General features: G+C 36.5%; 2 protein-coding genes across 4 annotated transcripts; both read left to right on the forward strand.

Moving 5' to 3' along the window:
- The first annotated feature begins 107 nt into the window (after positions 1 to 107).
- On the forward strand, positions 108 to 5,460 carry klhl11 (kelch-like family member 11). The gene is made up of 2 exons (XM_039789226.1): positions 108 to 998; positions 2,234 to 5,460. Exons 1-2 carry the CDS (start codon positions 559 to 561, stop codon positions 3,816 to 3,818), a joined length of 2,025 nt encoding a protein of 674 aa, XP_039645160.1. The 5' UTR covers positions 108 to 558; the 3' UTR covers positions 3,819 to 5,460.
- A 601-nt stretch (positions 5,461 to 6,061) lies between these two features.
- LOC120551814 (7-methylguanosine phosphate-specific 5'-nucleotidase-like) lies at positions 6,062 to 11,807 on the forward strand. 3 transcript variants are annotated; one of them, XM_039789412.1, is made up of 10 exons: positions 6,062 to 6,301; positions 6,552 to 6,626; positions 6,924 to 7,022; positions 7,740 to 7,809; positions 8,022 to 8,068; positions 8,331 to 8,416; positions 8,663 to 8,752; positions 9,688 to 9,850; positions 10,320 to 10,520; positions 10,611 to 11,807. In XM_039789412.1, the coding sequence occupies exons 1-10, from the start codon at positions 6,299 to 6,301 to the stop codon at positions 10,656 to 10,658; spliced, it is 882 nt and encodes a 293-aa protein (XP_039645346.1). In that variant the 5' UTR covers positions 6,062 to 6,298; the 3' UTR covers positions 10,659 to 11,807. The 3 variants fall into 3 exon arrangements, with proteins under 3 accessions (XP_039645346.1, XP_039645345.1, XP_039645344.1); XM_039789411.1 differs by having other exon boundaries at positions 6,071 to 6,301; positions 10,607 to 11,807; XM_039789410.1 differs by lacking the exon at positions 6,062 to 6,301 and having other exon boundaries at positions 6,546 to 6,626; positions 10,607 to 11,807.
- Positions 11,808 to 16,869: the final 5,062 nt, after the last annotated feature.

Raw genomic sequence — 16,869 nt, forward strand, 5'->3', positions numbered from 1 at the left:
TGCCAGAGCTGACTTATCAAACTATAATTAATAACACTAAATATGACTGACACATTAAATGTATGCTTTATACTCGCCAGGTTAGGGCGTAAGTCAGATGTATCAGTTAAGATGATTTTGATTTGAGTGTAATTCTAGGATGCAACAACCCAGTGCACGTCCCCAGCAGTTACTGTAGGTAAAATCGCAACACGCATGCGCAAATACGATGCACCCTTTAAACAAAGTTACATTTCGCTAAAATAAAGACGTGTAAATGCGTCATAACAAAGAAAAAAAAAACGATATCGGACTTCTCGGTTTTTGCGGCCGGGATATGGAGCTCTTGTGTGGACGTGAATCCGAGAGACTCCCCTTGACTCTCCAGCTGAAATAGAGTACCTTTGGAGAATTCTTAAAGACGGAAGTGAGCAGTCCTGCTTTCCGACCACGGCGGCTGTGAACGCTGCGTATGCATGTCCGTTTTTGAATGTCTATTTACGTGTGTTTTATATGCCTATGAGTTATTCCCGAAGATAGTTCAGAGCTTTCATTTGCCTCTGAGTCTATCTCGCTGTGATGGCAGCGGCAGCAGAAGCGCCAGAGGACCGGAGCAGCGGCGCACAGGGAGCGCTAACAGGTGACGGGGAACCTGAGGAGGCCGAGGAGTTCACCTGCTCGGCCTACTGCTCGGAGCTCTCCCGGAGGCAGAACGAGCAGAGGAAGTCGGGGCTGTTCTGCGACGTGACACTGGTCTTCAGCTCCTGTGGGGTGTCTGAGGAGAGGGTCCAGACCTTAACCGCCCACCGCTCAGTGTTATCCGCGGCGTCGCAGTACTTCACGCTGCTGCTGGGCGGACAGTTTTCAGAGTCTCTATCAGGGCGAGTGGAGCTCAAAGGATGGAGCTCGTCAACGGGACCCGACCCAGAAACTGTTGAAAGTGTCCTACAGTTCATGTACACTGGACAAATCGGGGTAACCACTGCAAATGTGCATGAAGTGTTGGAACTTGCCGACAGGTATTTCTTTTTAAACTATACATCAGAGTAAGAACATTAACTTCCTTATACACGGAAGTGTTGGGCAGTAACAGGTTTTTGTTTCTACAGGTGAACTAGCCACACCTTGTTTGTTTCCTAATTACATCAGCAGGTGTAACATGTTTGGATTTCACACACCTGTGGAACTTGGCAGCCCATGGTTTAGCAATTTATATAAATGAATCAGAAAAAAAGTGCATTTGTAAGGCATATGGGCCTAATAATCAGCCAAAGGCCTACATTTGGGGTACATGATGTCCCAAGTCTTTACCAATAGTCTGTGATTTAGGGTTGAAGTTAACTATTTTCAATCCCAAAAAAATGACCATACTATTACCAGAGTGAGCCTACTAGGAATAGATGTGGCTCATATTTGCAAGTTATGCATTATGTTTTACTGTTAAGGGCCTTACACATCCATGGTGTGCCCACACAGGTGTTTTCACTTTTTGCCTAATTAGACCTATTTTCAGGACTGATTAGGGTGTGCTTGATTGATAACTCCTTGTTCTCCTGTCTTTTTGGACCTGTTATGGTGGGACAACTTTCACTATTTTTGTTAATACATTTGTTAATACAAGACTTTGAACTCACATTATTCCCATCATTGCAATACTCATCTTGAACCTGGGTTGAAATGTCTAATCAGCCAGAATAACTGAAAACTAAATAAATAATAGGACTTTTGAAAAGCACAGGTGTAAATAATGAAGTTAATGAAGGCTCCAATTCCATTTAGCTACTTCAGTTTTGTGCATGCTGGCTCACTGTCATACTGCCATGGCTTATTGGGACATTTATTATTATTATTATTATTATTATTATTATTGGGACAAGTATTAGTGCTTTTCCTTCTATGACAAGGGAAAATATCTGATGTGAAAAAAACTGTCTATTGAGCCACAATGCATGTAATGGATTACAATATTTGATTGCATCATCAAGAGATTATTTGATAATACTGCACTTTTAATGAGGTTTTTTAAGCGGCAGTTTAAGACCTGCAATTAAGGTTAAAGAAGCATAGTACTGTTTCTAAACAGTTTATTACAGAACATTTACATGGCAAGGCGATAACTAAAGTTTCAGTGTACTGTGTGTAACCTAGTGTACTAGGTTTTATTCCATCGACTTGTAATGCTTAGTTCCTTAATCCTGTCTACTCCCAAGTTTTTATACATTACTGGTCTGATAATTACGACATGTTCCAACAGGTTCCTGTTGGCGCAGCTGAAGAACTTCTGCGGAGAGTTTCTGATGAAGAAGGTGAACTTATCCAACTGTGTAGCAGTGCACAGCCTCGCCCACATGTACACCTTGGACCAGCTGGCCCAGGGAGCCGCCAAGACGATTAGAAGAAACTTCCACAAAATAATCCGCAACGAGGAATTCTTCACGCTGCCATTTCACCTGGTACGGGACTGGCTGTCAGACTCAGGAATCACTGTGGATTCTGAACAGGAGTTGTTTGAGGCCATAGTAAAATGGGTGCACCAAAACGCAGAGGAGAGAGAGAAGTATTTTGACGAGCTGTTCAGACTTTTAAGGCTGCCTCAGATTTCTCCTACCTACCTGACACAGGTGGTGAGAAAAGAACCCTTTGTGGCAAACAATGCAGCTTGTCAGCAGCTGGTCTCTGACGCCCTTGAGGTCCACGCTGTTCACTTCGAGAACCTCAAGTCAGCTGATTTAGAGCTCTGTGCGTCCTACATGGCAGCGATGCAGCCCCGTCTTGGCCAGAACATGGATGTAATCATGGTAGTGGGTGGTGTTTCAGAAGGTGGAGACTATCTGAGTGAGTGTGTGGGCTACTTTGTTGCTGAGGACCGTTGGGTAAACCTGCCACACATTCACAACCACCTTGATGGACATGCCATCGCAGTCAGTGACAGCCATGTCTATGTGGCAGGCTCCATGGAGCCAGGCTTCGCCAAGACGGTGGAGCGCTTCAACCCCAGCCTCAACACCTGGGAGCAGGTCAGCAGCCTGACCACCCGCAAGCACTCCTTCGGCCTCACGTGTGTCAAAGACTTACTCTACAGCATCGGTGGTCATGGCAACTTCAGTCCAGGCTTTAAGGATGTTACTGTCTACGAGCCTGAGCAGGATGAGTGGCACAATCTCGAGCCAGCACCGAAGATACTACGAGATGTAAAAACGGTAAGCGTGGAGGACCGCTACATATACGTGATGGCCAGGACTCCTGTAGACATGGACAATGAGGATGGACTGAGCACTGTGACCACCTGCTACGATACAGAGAGTCACAAGTGGCAGGAAGTGGAGTCCTTACCGCTTATCGATAATTACTGTAGTTTTCAAATGGCTGTTGCATCCACCAACTTCTACCACACAGCTTCTTGTTGTGCAAAGAGCTACAAGGTAACAGCTGAGGCCGCTCAGCAGAAAATAAGCAGAAATATCTCTGACGACATCCTCGACAGTCTCCCTCCAGAGGTCCTCAGCATGGAAGGTACTGCTGTTTGCTACCTGGGTGAAGACATATTCATAATTGGCGGGTGGAGGAACTGCAACAACATGGACAAGCAGTACCGCAAGGAAGCCTACAGTTACTGTGCTGAGAGGAAGCGCTGGATGCTGCTGCCCCCCCTACCTCAGCCACGTTGCAGAGCCGCAGCCTGCCACGTTCGCATTCCATACCATTATCTTCGCGGCTGCCAGCACTACCCCATGCCCCAGAACCTGGCTCGCCAGCGAGACCGCATGCAACAGATGCAGCAGCTCCATCGCCGCACGCTCACTTTGCGCAGACAGCTGCAGTCTCAAATCGAATGTTGAGAGCTTTGTCTTGTTGGCACTTAATCTACTGATCAACGCCTTGTTGTTACCACAAAACTTTGATCTTATGTTTTGCCTTTTTATTTAGGTGAAATGTCTGCATGGGCTAACTGGGGCTGGTTTAAATAAAAAAAACAAATTAGCCAGACATGTTACTAGTAAATTGATTACATTATAATTTGGGCCTTACATTATAAACGTATGTCTTGTATTCTGCTTGTAAATGAAACTGATTTCTGTGACATTGTCTGATAAGATTGTTGATTTCATTGCTAAACCACTTAGCTTAGCTTTTTAAATGTGGTCTGTGTGTGTCACCCAATGTTAGCATATGTTGTGGTGCAAGTTAGAATAAAAGTAATCAGTAAAACTTTTCTGTGAAATTTGGTCAAGTTCAGTGTTGAGATGTAAACGTAGCAAAGTAAATTATGATTGTTTATTGTGATGTAAGTTAGAAAAAAAGGATAAATTACTGTAACAACCTGAGCTAAGCTTTCACTTTTTACTCCCCACTACTTGCATCTAATTTCTCTTCTACCTCCAGTGTCTGTCATGCTTTTTTGCACTGTGGGGGTTGAAATATCTAAATGTTGAACTATGTTGTTTGCCCCACTTAAAAACAGACAATCGTGTATCAGAATTTTTGTAGTAATATTTAAGTATTGAGCCGAGCACATATTGGGGAACGTAGTGTTCAGTGATTATATGTTTCCCCCTCATTAAAACAAGCTCCCGCTTATAATGTTGGACTAAAATATGTGCACTACTTTGCCATTCCAATGGATGTGTATGAATGTTTATGATTTATTTATTTAAAAGTTGTTGCATAGCTTGGAAAAATAGACCACCATAATAATGAGAAGTCCCTTTTGGCAAAAAATATGTTATGCCATTTCATGTTTATAGGACACTGACTAATGACTCCAGTGCTTAAAGACGGTGAGTTATTTTGTTAATTGGTACTGTATTAGTGGATTGGTTTGTTCTGCCTTTGTGCTTCTGGCAGAATTTGCTCTGCCTCATACTTTGTTTCGCTGCACTATGAAATGTGTGAAACTCATCAAATGAGATTTACATGTTTTTGTGCATGGTTCTCACCATGTTCCCAATGTGCCATAAAATCCCACCTGCCCTTTATTACAACAGTTGAATTAACTGTTTCCTGCACTAAATGACCTTGAATGTTAACTTTAACATTATACAGTGTTGCTTTTTTTACTACAATCCTCTGACTCAAAACAGTGTTGTGTGGACCAGTTGCTGAGTTCATTGTCTTTTGAAATTGCTAGTGCCTGTGGTATCCCCGGCCAAGCTCTCTATGAATGTTATCAATAACATTATTTACTAACATACCAATGGAAATAATTTGATCAGTTGTATGTCAAAGTTTAGAATTTTTCAACAACTTGTTTTAAGCCCCTTTTCTCATGTAACGTGCACAAATTCACAGGAACAGAGCAGACACAGGCAGATTTTAGATCAAGCTTTCAAGTTCAGATTTTGGTTCCAGTTTGATCATTGGAGAGTTGATTTTGATTAAAGTATGACTGTGTTACATATGGTGCCATTCCATATGTATGTGCAAGAGCAAGAAAGTGTACCTAGACATTTGAAATAAATGAAATCAGTTGTCATCTCTGAATCTATATATCTTCAACTTTGTTATGACAAGTTATGGTGATTTCATTGGTCTATATGTACAAATAATTTTCATGAGACAAAATGTTTCTAATTTTCTAAAGAAAAAAAATTAAAAGAAGTAATATACACTTTAGGAAATCATAATATGGATATAGTTTAATGTTATAACAGAACTTTGGGGAAACTGACTATCAATACAAATGGTCACTAAAATATTCCTCATTGCAGCTGTAATGATAATCTATGTCCCTCTCGGAGGATTCGGCACAAAAATATCTACAATATTTATCAGTGACCTCAATCCTTAATATCAATGTGGATTCCGGTTCATCATTAACCAGCTTGAAGCACAGTAATTTAGACAGAATAGATGTTGAAATAGAGATACAGGCATAAAACCCCAAGAAGAAGAAGAATATTAATGTGATGTAGCTAAATGTGCCATATTTACGCTAAGCTAGCCAATGGCTAATTTCAATATACTTTCAGCGCTGTGGGGATAGCTATGTCAATGCAAGACTATTTCAGTAACAACTAATAATGTGATGTGATGCGGTACTAGGGCGAAAATGCCCTCAGTTAAATAGGAACGAAAGTGCGTCGGAACCTTTCTGTTTATTACGTTGAAGCGGTGGAATGCTGCGTGCGCGTCCGACAAACACAGAACGTAAACAAATAATTCAAACTGCCAGTCGACTGTAAACTTACATGATTTCAGTACTAACGCTATGATATATCTTTGTAGATACTCGCAGCTTGTTGTTTAACATTATGCACTTTTAACGGTTGTTCCGAATAACAGTGAACACTTCGCGGACGCGTCCGTTCTCCGTTTGAAAATGGTAGATTGTAACTTCCAGCTGTTAACGTACTTGTTAGCTAATCATTGTGGTCACACAGTAACGTTAGTCAAACAGGCTATTAAAGTTAAAATATTTTCAGGTATTGAGCACTGTTTAAAGCCAATACATTAAATGAGTTATGTTAAAATGAGTACCAAATTACCATTATTGTCCAGGAAAAATCTTAGGAAAATGCAGACCTGTAAAATAAAGCATTACCAAAACGAGTTTTCTCCCTGGCTTTATGCAGATATACCATATTCCCTCGATCTACACACCGGTGCGGTCCGTCTTGGCAATCTGGCACCAGCTGACGAAGGCTGAGGTGAGGAAGCTCTCCTGAATAAAGACAAATGGAGTTTCATTTCAGAAACTTTACTGTAATTCTGGCTTGAACGTATCTGTGCTTGGGAGCACTGAGCACAAATACTTTAATGTATTTATGTGCACACAGTCAAAAAAGATGCCTGTTCACATGTCTGAAAACTTACATGAACTCGATATTAATTATAGTGCAAGCATGTAACATATTTCTGAAGTCTGCTTTTGTCTCCCATCACTCTCTTACTGTTCTGCTCTCTGGATAAACATGCACTGTAAGACTAAACTCTTCTCTGTTCAGATCCCAGAGCTGGCCAAGTGCTCGGTGCTGATGAGGGAGCGCAGCAGAGTGGAGGAAACAATCTATGCAATGCAGCGAGCAGGTGCAGGCAGCCTGCAGGTGAGTAAACTGTGCAGCATTTTATCAGCAGTAAGAATACTTTCAGATCAAAATTCAGTCAAATACAGGAAATGACACCAAAACATATTAAATATAACAGCAAGGAGCATAAGAGGTGGACGGTGACACATATAGTCAACAGTTACACATGCTTGGAAAGTTTACTTTAATAAAATGAATCAAGGTTGATGGTATGGGATATAACATACAGTATAGTAAAAGGTGAAAGGTATTAATGTAATATAACATAATATGTAGTACAGCAGTATAACATAGCGAGTATAATATAGTACACTAAGTGGTGTATAATATATAAGAGAATATATCAACATATATTACATAGCAAGGTATACATAATGGGTATATCATCCAGCCAGCATTCCAACAGAGAAGAGACTATGGTATAGAGTCCAAAAAAGCGCATTCCATTAGAATTAATTTATAGGGACTGAAGTTAGATTTGACTACTAACTGCACTATCGACAAAATCTTAGACCTCACAGAAAGACACATTACTGAATTTTGTTCATAAACGTTGGTTTAGTAATAACTGAGAGTTGAGATCCTTTATGAATAAATACAAAATGCAAAAGTAAACCATGCTCAGTTTCAACTAAATAAATGTGCACTTTATGCGCGATTGTATCATACATGTCATGTGTGTTAGCTGAGTAAGAGAGTACTATTTTTCTGATTTAAATAGTTATATTTCCTCAGGTAATCTCAGACTTTGATATGACGCTTACCAGATTTGCCCACAACGGAAAGAGAGTTCCCACCACGCACAGTAAGCACACAGATAACTGACTCTTTGAAAATATTTTCTGTGTCTTGGTCAAATTATGATGGAATCTGCACATTTCCATTATTAGATCCAAATCATTTGTTAATTGACTCAGTTTGCATTTGTGCATTCTTTACTTTTTTCATTATTTTTTACATTTTTGTCTGAGTGCTTTTCTGAAACTGTTACAAACCGGTTTCCCCTCATTTAATCAGACATCCTGGATAACCAATTGTTGATCGATGAAGATTGCACTAAAAAGGTAAATGGTATGTCATTAATAAGTGTAAAATTTGAAAGATAAAGGGCCCATTTTACACTTGTATAATTGTTCCCACAGTAACTGCAGCTGTGTGTGCTTGTGCAGTGACATGCAAAATGATGTTTACAAATCCAAATGTTTATTCAGACCATGAGATAAACTAATGTTAGCTGCTCTGCATTTCTCTCAGCAAGTCCATGCTGATACATCCTTTGCAGGAGGTCAGTATATACGTTCAGTATGTTTTGTTGGTCCGCTGCAGATGAAGGAGCTGTTGAACACCTACTATCCCATAGAGATTGATGCTAGCAGGACTGCTGAAGAAAAGCTGCCTCTCATGGTGGAGTGGTAAGAAACAAAGAGACCGATCTAATTAATAGCACCCGTCTATTTCAATTGGATTAAAGTCTAATTTTGCAATGACAAACCATGCACTGTGATTTTTCTCAGTGGAGCAGTTGAATTCAGACATGATAACATTTTAACTGTCAAACTGTCAGTATTTAAAGCTCCAATTCCTGAAATGACTAAAGAAAAGTGAAAAACCCAAAGCCTGATTTAGATGTTACATTTGTGTTGTGCTGCTTTCTGCAGGTGGACTAAAGTACATGAGCTGCTGATTCAGCAGAGGATCAGGAAGGACATGCTGGCCCAGGCTGTCAGGGAATCCAGCGCTATGCTCAGGTATGCACTATGCTCAGATCTCACTGGTTCCAGTGGTGGAAAGTAACCAAGGAGATTCACTCTAGTACTGTACTTAGGTACAAACTTAAGGGACTTGAACTTTACTTGAGTACTTCATCTACGTCTCAGAGGCAAATATTGTACTTTCTACTTCACTACATTTGTCTGACAGCTTTAGTTAATTTTTCAGATTACAAACTGTCATGACCTTCCTGTCCAGTAAAAACCATGTATATCCAAATATGGCGTTTTGTAATTTTTCCAATAAACTGAAGGATGAAGTGTTCTTTTATTGATTGAGAAAATTCTCCTACTTCTAAAGCTAAATAAACTATTATTGGTATTGTCACAAAGCTAAAAATAGGGCTGTTTTTCGGAGCTCATGAAAAGCTGACTTTTTAGAGATACGTTGTTCTCACAGGACAGCAACGCTACAAACATATGATGATCTTATAGACTATGATGCATTGCTGTAGATTAAAGTATATGAAGGAGTCAAAATTAGCACAACCTTAAACATACATACCTTTACTTAAGTAAGGTATTGAAACCAGGATTTCTACCAGTGAACATGTTAAGTTGATTGCATTGTCATGCACAAAGACAACTCTGAACTGAAAACATTACAACACGATAATTGTCTTGGTTATAATTGATAAAAAATAAGTTGTGCATTAGTGAAAACAAATACATGTTGAACATTGCTCAGGATAATAAAAATTTCTCACATGCAGTAATTCAAATGTTTTCTCAATTAGTCATTGGTTCTTGTGTCTAATGGGTGGTGTGTGTGTGTGTGTGTGTGTGTGTGTGTGTGTGTGTGTGTGTGTGTGTGTGTGTGTGTGTGTGTGTGTGTGTGTGTGTGTGTGTGTGTGTGTGTGTGTGTGTGTGTGTGTGTGTGTGTGTGTGTGTGTGTGTGTGTGTGATTTCTCAAGGGAGGGCTACAAAGTGTTTTTTGACCGTCTGACGGAGCAGCAGGTCCCTCTGTTGATCTTCTCGGCTGGTGTTGGAGACGTCTTGGAGGAGGTGATTCGACAGAACCACGTCTTCCTTCCCAATGTCCATATCATCTCCAACTACATGGACTTTGACCAGACTGTGAGTTTGACCACACCTAGCTTTACTGGGATTTTGTGTCATATGAAATATTGTATGAAATGCCCTGCAGAATATTTAAATAGTTGAGAAGATCTCCCACTGTACCTTTTTATTTAAAAATAAAAATACAGGCCAGTCACTGAGCCCTTAAACCTGTACCAATGATACCAAAAGCATTTTTTTCTTATCAGTTTATTGATTTCAAGGCATGGAACATGGTAACAGAATACACAAATTACATCAAGCTAATTTGGAGCTAATAAAAGCAAGCAGCAATACTGGTATTTTCCTTCATGATATTACGTTTCTGTCTCTTTTTGATCTCTGTTCTATTTAGCACATTACAATTCCTCTTGGTTGCTAATAGAGATCGGTAAAAGTCCTGAAACATACATGAGTTTACTCCACCAGCTTCAGTCTTTGTTTGAGAGTTACAGTAACCTTTACTGAACATTGTGTTGTTAATAAGGGGGTCCTGCGAGCCTTTAAAGGCCAACTGATCCACACCTTCAACAAAAGGGAAGGTGCTCTGTCACATGCAGCTGGCCTCAGGGCGCTGCAGGGTCGACCCAACGTGCTGCTGCTGGGAGACTCTTTAGGAGACCTGACCATGGCTGACGGCGTTTCTGAGCACCAGAACCTCCTCACCATCGGCTTCCTCAACGACCAGGTCAGACTCGTGTATGGTGTTATTCCTTATATCAACACATTGAGGTTTAGAATTCAGGTTGTCAGCGTCTGCATTCTGTGTCTCAGGTAGACGAGAGAAAAGAGTCGTACATCAACTCCTTTGACATCGTGCTGGTGAAGGACGAGACGATGGACGTTCCCAATGCCATCCTCCGATACATTACCTCATCACGGTACAGGAAGTAAGAGGCACACGGAGGGACTTCATGACTACATACACAGATGGACTTGTTCACTCCCTTCACCATGCTGGACAATTGCACATCATCACTTACCTCAAATCCCTACTTGAAACTTTTTATTATTACACTCTCTGTGTTTTTACCGTATATCAAAACCATCCTACCAAAGTCCAGATGTTTAAAAGATCTAAATTAGGTCATGCATTTGCAGCTTAGTTTAGAAGAATCTGGGATTTGTGCCAGTATAGCAATTTATCAGACTATTAGAGGGCTGGGTAAAACTCTTTTCTTCCTGCTGTTTAATTTGTTTGATGGAATCCTCACAATGTCTTGATGAAAACTTTACTGCCAGAATGGCAAAATACAACCATAACAGAACTTATTGCAGGGATAATTTATATGGTCTTGTTCCAGCAGCCCTCCCCTCTGAAAACAATTCAGCAACCTTTTAAAAATATCCATATGAACAATTACAGGGTGTATTTCTAAATTGCTGTCCTCTTTTCAGCACAAAAGCAAATTAATTGTTTTACTTTGTTGGTTTACAGCGCGAGGATGCTTTTAAATATCTTTTACATTAAGCTTGCGTACGAGAAAAGATGTAAAACACTTTTTGTAAATGTCTCTTTATCTGCCAAGTGTTCTACTACATATTGATGCTGTTCTGGTGTGTTTTGTGTGTACTGTATATTACATTATAATGTAGTATTATTAGTTTACTTGCAGGGTGCAGCTAACTTGACAGTGATGCTATCGGTCTTGAAGCTACCGTAGTTATTAAGAGCCATTTTCTTTACCTGTGAAAGTGAAGACAAACATGTTAATGCCAGCATCAAATACAATGCTGCAGTATAGCAGTATACCTAATGAGTATTTTGTCTTACAACTGAAACACGGTGGCTGCTAGAAATTAGGACTTAATATTGAGCTAGGTGCACTTTACTATGAGGGTCAGAGTAAAGATTAATATGGACTAACGTGCAAGTGTGCTCTTCTCAGCTGAAGGTATAGTTCACATTTTTATGACAATTGTTTTAGCAATAATGTGTTAACACTTGTACATCAATAAAATGTGTTTCTTTTAAGTGTGTTATGTTTGTACTTCTTTTTCAAAGTCACACAAGACAGATACTTCTCACCATCATACAATAAAACTTGGTCTCATGATACCTGTATGTGACACTTCTTTAATAGAGAAGTTTTTTTTTCGACATACTATATTTAACTTTTTGAAGACCTACTATAATATGACTTTTTCGACATGCTATACTTTGACTTTGTTATGACTTTTTGGGACATATACTATGACTTTTGTCAAGATGCTATACTTTGACTTTTTTCGACATACTATGACTTTTTTCAACTTTCTTCGACATACTATACTATGACTTTTTCAAAAATTTTTGACATGCTATACTATAACTTGTCAACTTTTTCAACATAGTATACTATGACTTTGTTATTACTTTTCGGGACATACTATACTATGACTTTTTAAACTTTATCCGACATACTATAGTATGACTTTTTTCAACTTTTTCGACATACTATACTATGACTTGTGACATACTATACTATGACTTTTATTGACATGCTACACTATGACTTTTTTATGATTTTTTCGGACATGCTACACTGAATTTTTATGACATTTGTTTTAGAAATAATGTGTAACACATCAATAAAAATGTGTTTCTTTTAAATGTGTTATGTTTGGACTTCTTTTTAAAAGTCACACAAGACAGACACTTCTCACCATCATACAATAAAACTTGGTCTCGTGATACCTGTGTGTGACACTACTTTAATATAGAAGACTTTTTTCGACATACTATACTATGACTTTTTTTTCCCGACTTTTTCGACATACTATACTATGACTTTTTCAAAATGCTATACTATGATTTTTTTATGACTTTTTTGGACATAGTATACTATGACTTTTTTTCAACTTTTTCGACATACTACACAACGACTTTTGTTGAGATGCTATACTTTGACTTTTTTCGACATACTAATGACTTTTTCGGATATACTATACTATGTCATAGTATGTAGTATATCGAAAAAAGTTGAAAAAAAGTCATTGTATAGTATGTCGAAAAAGTTGAAAAAAGTCATAATAAAGTATGTCCGAAAAAGTCATAGTATAGCATGGTGAAAAAGTCATAGTATAGTATGTCCGAAAAAGTCATAGTATAGTATGTTGAAAAAATGTCATAGAATGTCGAAAAAAAGTTTTTAAAAGTCATAGTATAGTTTGTCAAAAAAAAGTCATTGTATAGTATTACGAAATAGTCATTTATGGTATGTCGAAAAAGTATTTACGAAGTCATAGTATAGAATGTCGAAAAAGTAAAAAAAAAAAAAGTAATAGTATAGTATGTCGGGGAAAAAACATTCCATGACATCCTATAGTATGAAATTTTGATGCCTTAAGATTTTTCCTGGCTGCATCTTGCACCAAAAAGTGAAACTTTTACCAACATTTTTTGGTATATGCAACTCTCTTTTTGTCAAAAATACATGTGCAGTTATTTCAGATGTCAGACGTTTTCTTACAAACAGTTTAATTCATGTGACTTTCAAGGACAAATAAAAGGTGCTTGTTTGGTTTGAAAATATTTTGAAATACATCTATCAAAAACAAACAATCATACAACACAGAAATCCACAAAAAAGACCCTTTGCAATATTTTCTTGTCATTTAAGAAGACTGTCCAATGTGGTATAGAAATTTTTAAACCATGATGATGTATGGAAAAAGTCTCTCGTTGCTTGTTTTAAAGGTTTTGGGGTTGATCCCTGAGAGAATAAAAGCATTTGTCCTCATTACAACTCCTCATGCCTCGCAGCTTCCCTTTCCTTGTCCTCATCAACCTTCAGTTTGAGCTCGTCGGCCGTGATCACTCCGTCTTTATTGCGGTCCTGGTTGTGGAACAATGACTTTTTTCAAATTTTTCGACATACTATACTATGACTTTTTTCGACTATACTATGACTTTTTGGGACATACTATACTTTGACTTTTTTCGACATACTATACTATGACTTTTTAAACTTTTTTCGACATGCTATAGTATGACTTTTGTCGAATTTTTTCGACATACTATACTATGACTTTTTTATGACATTTTCGGACATGCTACACTATGAATTTTTATGACATTTGTTTTTGCAATAATGTGTAACATCAATAAAAATGTGTTTCTTTTGAATGTGTTATGTTTGTACTTTTTTGGACATACTATACTATGACTTTTTCGAAATGCTATACTATGACTTTTTTCGACATACTATACTATGACTTTTTTCAACTTTTTTCAACATACTATACTATGACTTTTTTCGACATGCTATACTATGACTTTTTTTCGATATACCATACTATGACTTTTTAATGACTTTTTCGACATGCTACACTATGAATTTTAATGATATTTATTTTGCAAATACTATACTATGATTTTTTTAATGACTTTTTTCGACATACTATACTATGTCTTTTTTTCAACTTTTTTCGACATACTATACTGTGACTTTTTTATGACTTTTTCGAACATACTATTCTATGACTTTTTTGACATGCTATACTATGACTTTTTACAACTTTTTTCGACATACTATACTATGACTTTTTTCGACATGCTACACTTTGACTTTTTTCGACATACTATACTATGACTTTTTAAACTTTTATCGACATGCTATAGTATGACTTTTTTATGACATTTTCGGACATGCTACACTATGAATTTTTATGACATTTTGTTTTTGCAATAATGTGTAACATCAATAAAAATGTGTTTCTTTTGAATGTGTTATGTTTGTACTTTTTTGGACATACTATACTATGACTTTTTCGAAATGCTATACTATGACTTTTTTCGACATACTATACTATGACTTTTTTAAACTTTTTTCGACATACTATACTGACTTTTTTAAACTTTTTTTCGACATACTATACTATGACTTTTTTCGACATGCTATACTATGACTTTTTTTCGATATACCATACTATGACTTTTTAATGACTTTTTCGACATGCTACACTATGAATTTTAATATTTATTTTGCAAATACTATACTATGATTTTTTTAATGACTTTTTTCGACATACTATACTATGTCTTTTTTTCAACTTTTTTCGACATACTATACTGTGACTTTTTTATGACTTTTTCGAACATACTATTCTATGACTTTTTTGACATGCTATACTATGACTTTTTACAACTTTTTTCGACATACTATACTATGACCTTTTTCGACATGCTATACTATGACTTTTTTCAACTTTTTTCGACATACTATACTATGACTTTTTTCAACTTTTTTCGACATACTATACTATGACTTTTTTCGACATGCTATACTATGACTTTTTTCGATATACCATACTATGACTTTTTTATGACTTTTTCGACATGCTACACTATGAATTTTAATGACATTTATTTTGCAAATACTATACTATGATTTTTTTAGTGACTTTTTTGGACATACTATACTATGACGTTTTTTCAACTTTTTTGACATACTATAATATGACTTTTTGAATATTTTCGATATCCTATATACTATGACTTTTATTGACTTTTCGACATACTATGCCATGACTTTTTATTTTGGACATACTATACTATGACTTTTTTGAAATGCTATACTAAGACTTTTTTTATGACTTTTTCGGACATACTATACTATGACTTTTTTTCAACTTTTTTCGACATACTATACTGTGACTTTTTTATGACTTTTTCGGACATACTATTCTATGACTTTTTTGACATGCTATACTATGACTTTTTACAACTTTTTTGGACATACTATACTATGACTTTTTTCGACATGCTATACTATGAGTTTTTTCGATATACCATACTATGACTTTTTTATGACTTTTTCGGACATACTATTCTATGACCTTTTTCGACATGCTATACTATGACTTTTTTCAACTTTTTTCGACATACTATACTATGACTTTTTCGACATGCTATACTATGAGTTTTTTCGATATACCATACTATGACTTTTTTATGACTTTTTCGACATGCTACACTATGAATTTTAATGACATTTATTTTGCAAATACTATACTATGATTTTTTTAGTGACTTTTTTGGACATACTATACTATGACTTTTTTTCAACTTTTTTCGACATACTATAATATGACTTTTTTATGACTTTTTCGGACATACTATACTTTGACTTTTTTTCAACTTTTTTCGACATACTATAATATGACTTTTTGAATATTTTCGATATCCTATATACTATGACTTTTATTGACTTTTCGACATACTATGCCATGACTTTTTATTTTGGCATACTATACTATTATTTTTTTATGACTTTTTTGGACATACTATACTATGACTTTTTTTGAAATGCTATACTAAGACTTTTTTTATGACTTTTTCGGACATACTATACTATGACTTTTTTTCAACTTTTTTCGACATACTATACTGTGACTTTTTATGACTTTTTTCGGACATACTATTATATGACTTTTTGACATGCTATACTATGACTTGCTTTCAACTTTTTCAACATACTATACTATGACCTTTTTTCGACATGCTATACTATGACTTTTTTTCGAGTATACCATACTATGACTTTTTATGACTTTTTTGATATGCTACACTATGAATTTTAATGACATTTATTTTGCCAATACTATACTATGATTTTTTATGACTTTTTCGGACATACTATACTATGACTTTTTCAACTTTTTCAACATACTATAATATGACTTTTTGAATATTTTTGATATCCTATATACTATGACTTTTATTGACTTTTCGACATACTATGCTATGACTTTTTAATTTTGGCATACTATACTATTATTTTTTATGACTTTTTTTGACATACTATACTATGACTTTTTGAAATGCTATACTATGACTTTTTCGGACATACTATACTATGACCTTTTTCAACTTTTTCGGCATACTATACTGTGACTTTTTAATGACTTTTTCGGCATACTATTCTATGACTTTTGACATGCTTTACTATGACTGTTTACAACTTTTTGACATACTATACTATGACCTTTTTTCGACATGACTATAATAATTATTTTAACTTTTTTTTCGGCATACTATACTATCACTTTTTTCG

Source organism: Perca fluviatilis, chromosome 21 (genome assembly GCF_010015445.1).
Source record: "Perca fluviatilis chromosome 21, GENO_Pfluv_1.0, whole genome shotgun sequence".
In the NCBI taxonomy this organism is placed as follows: Eukaryota; Metazoa; Chordata; class Actinopteri; order Perciformes; family Percidae; genus Perca; species Perca fluviatilis.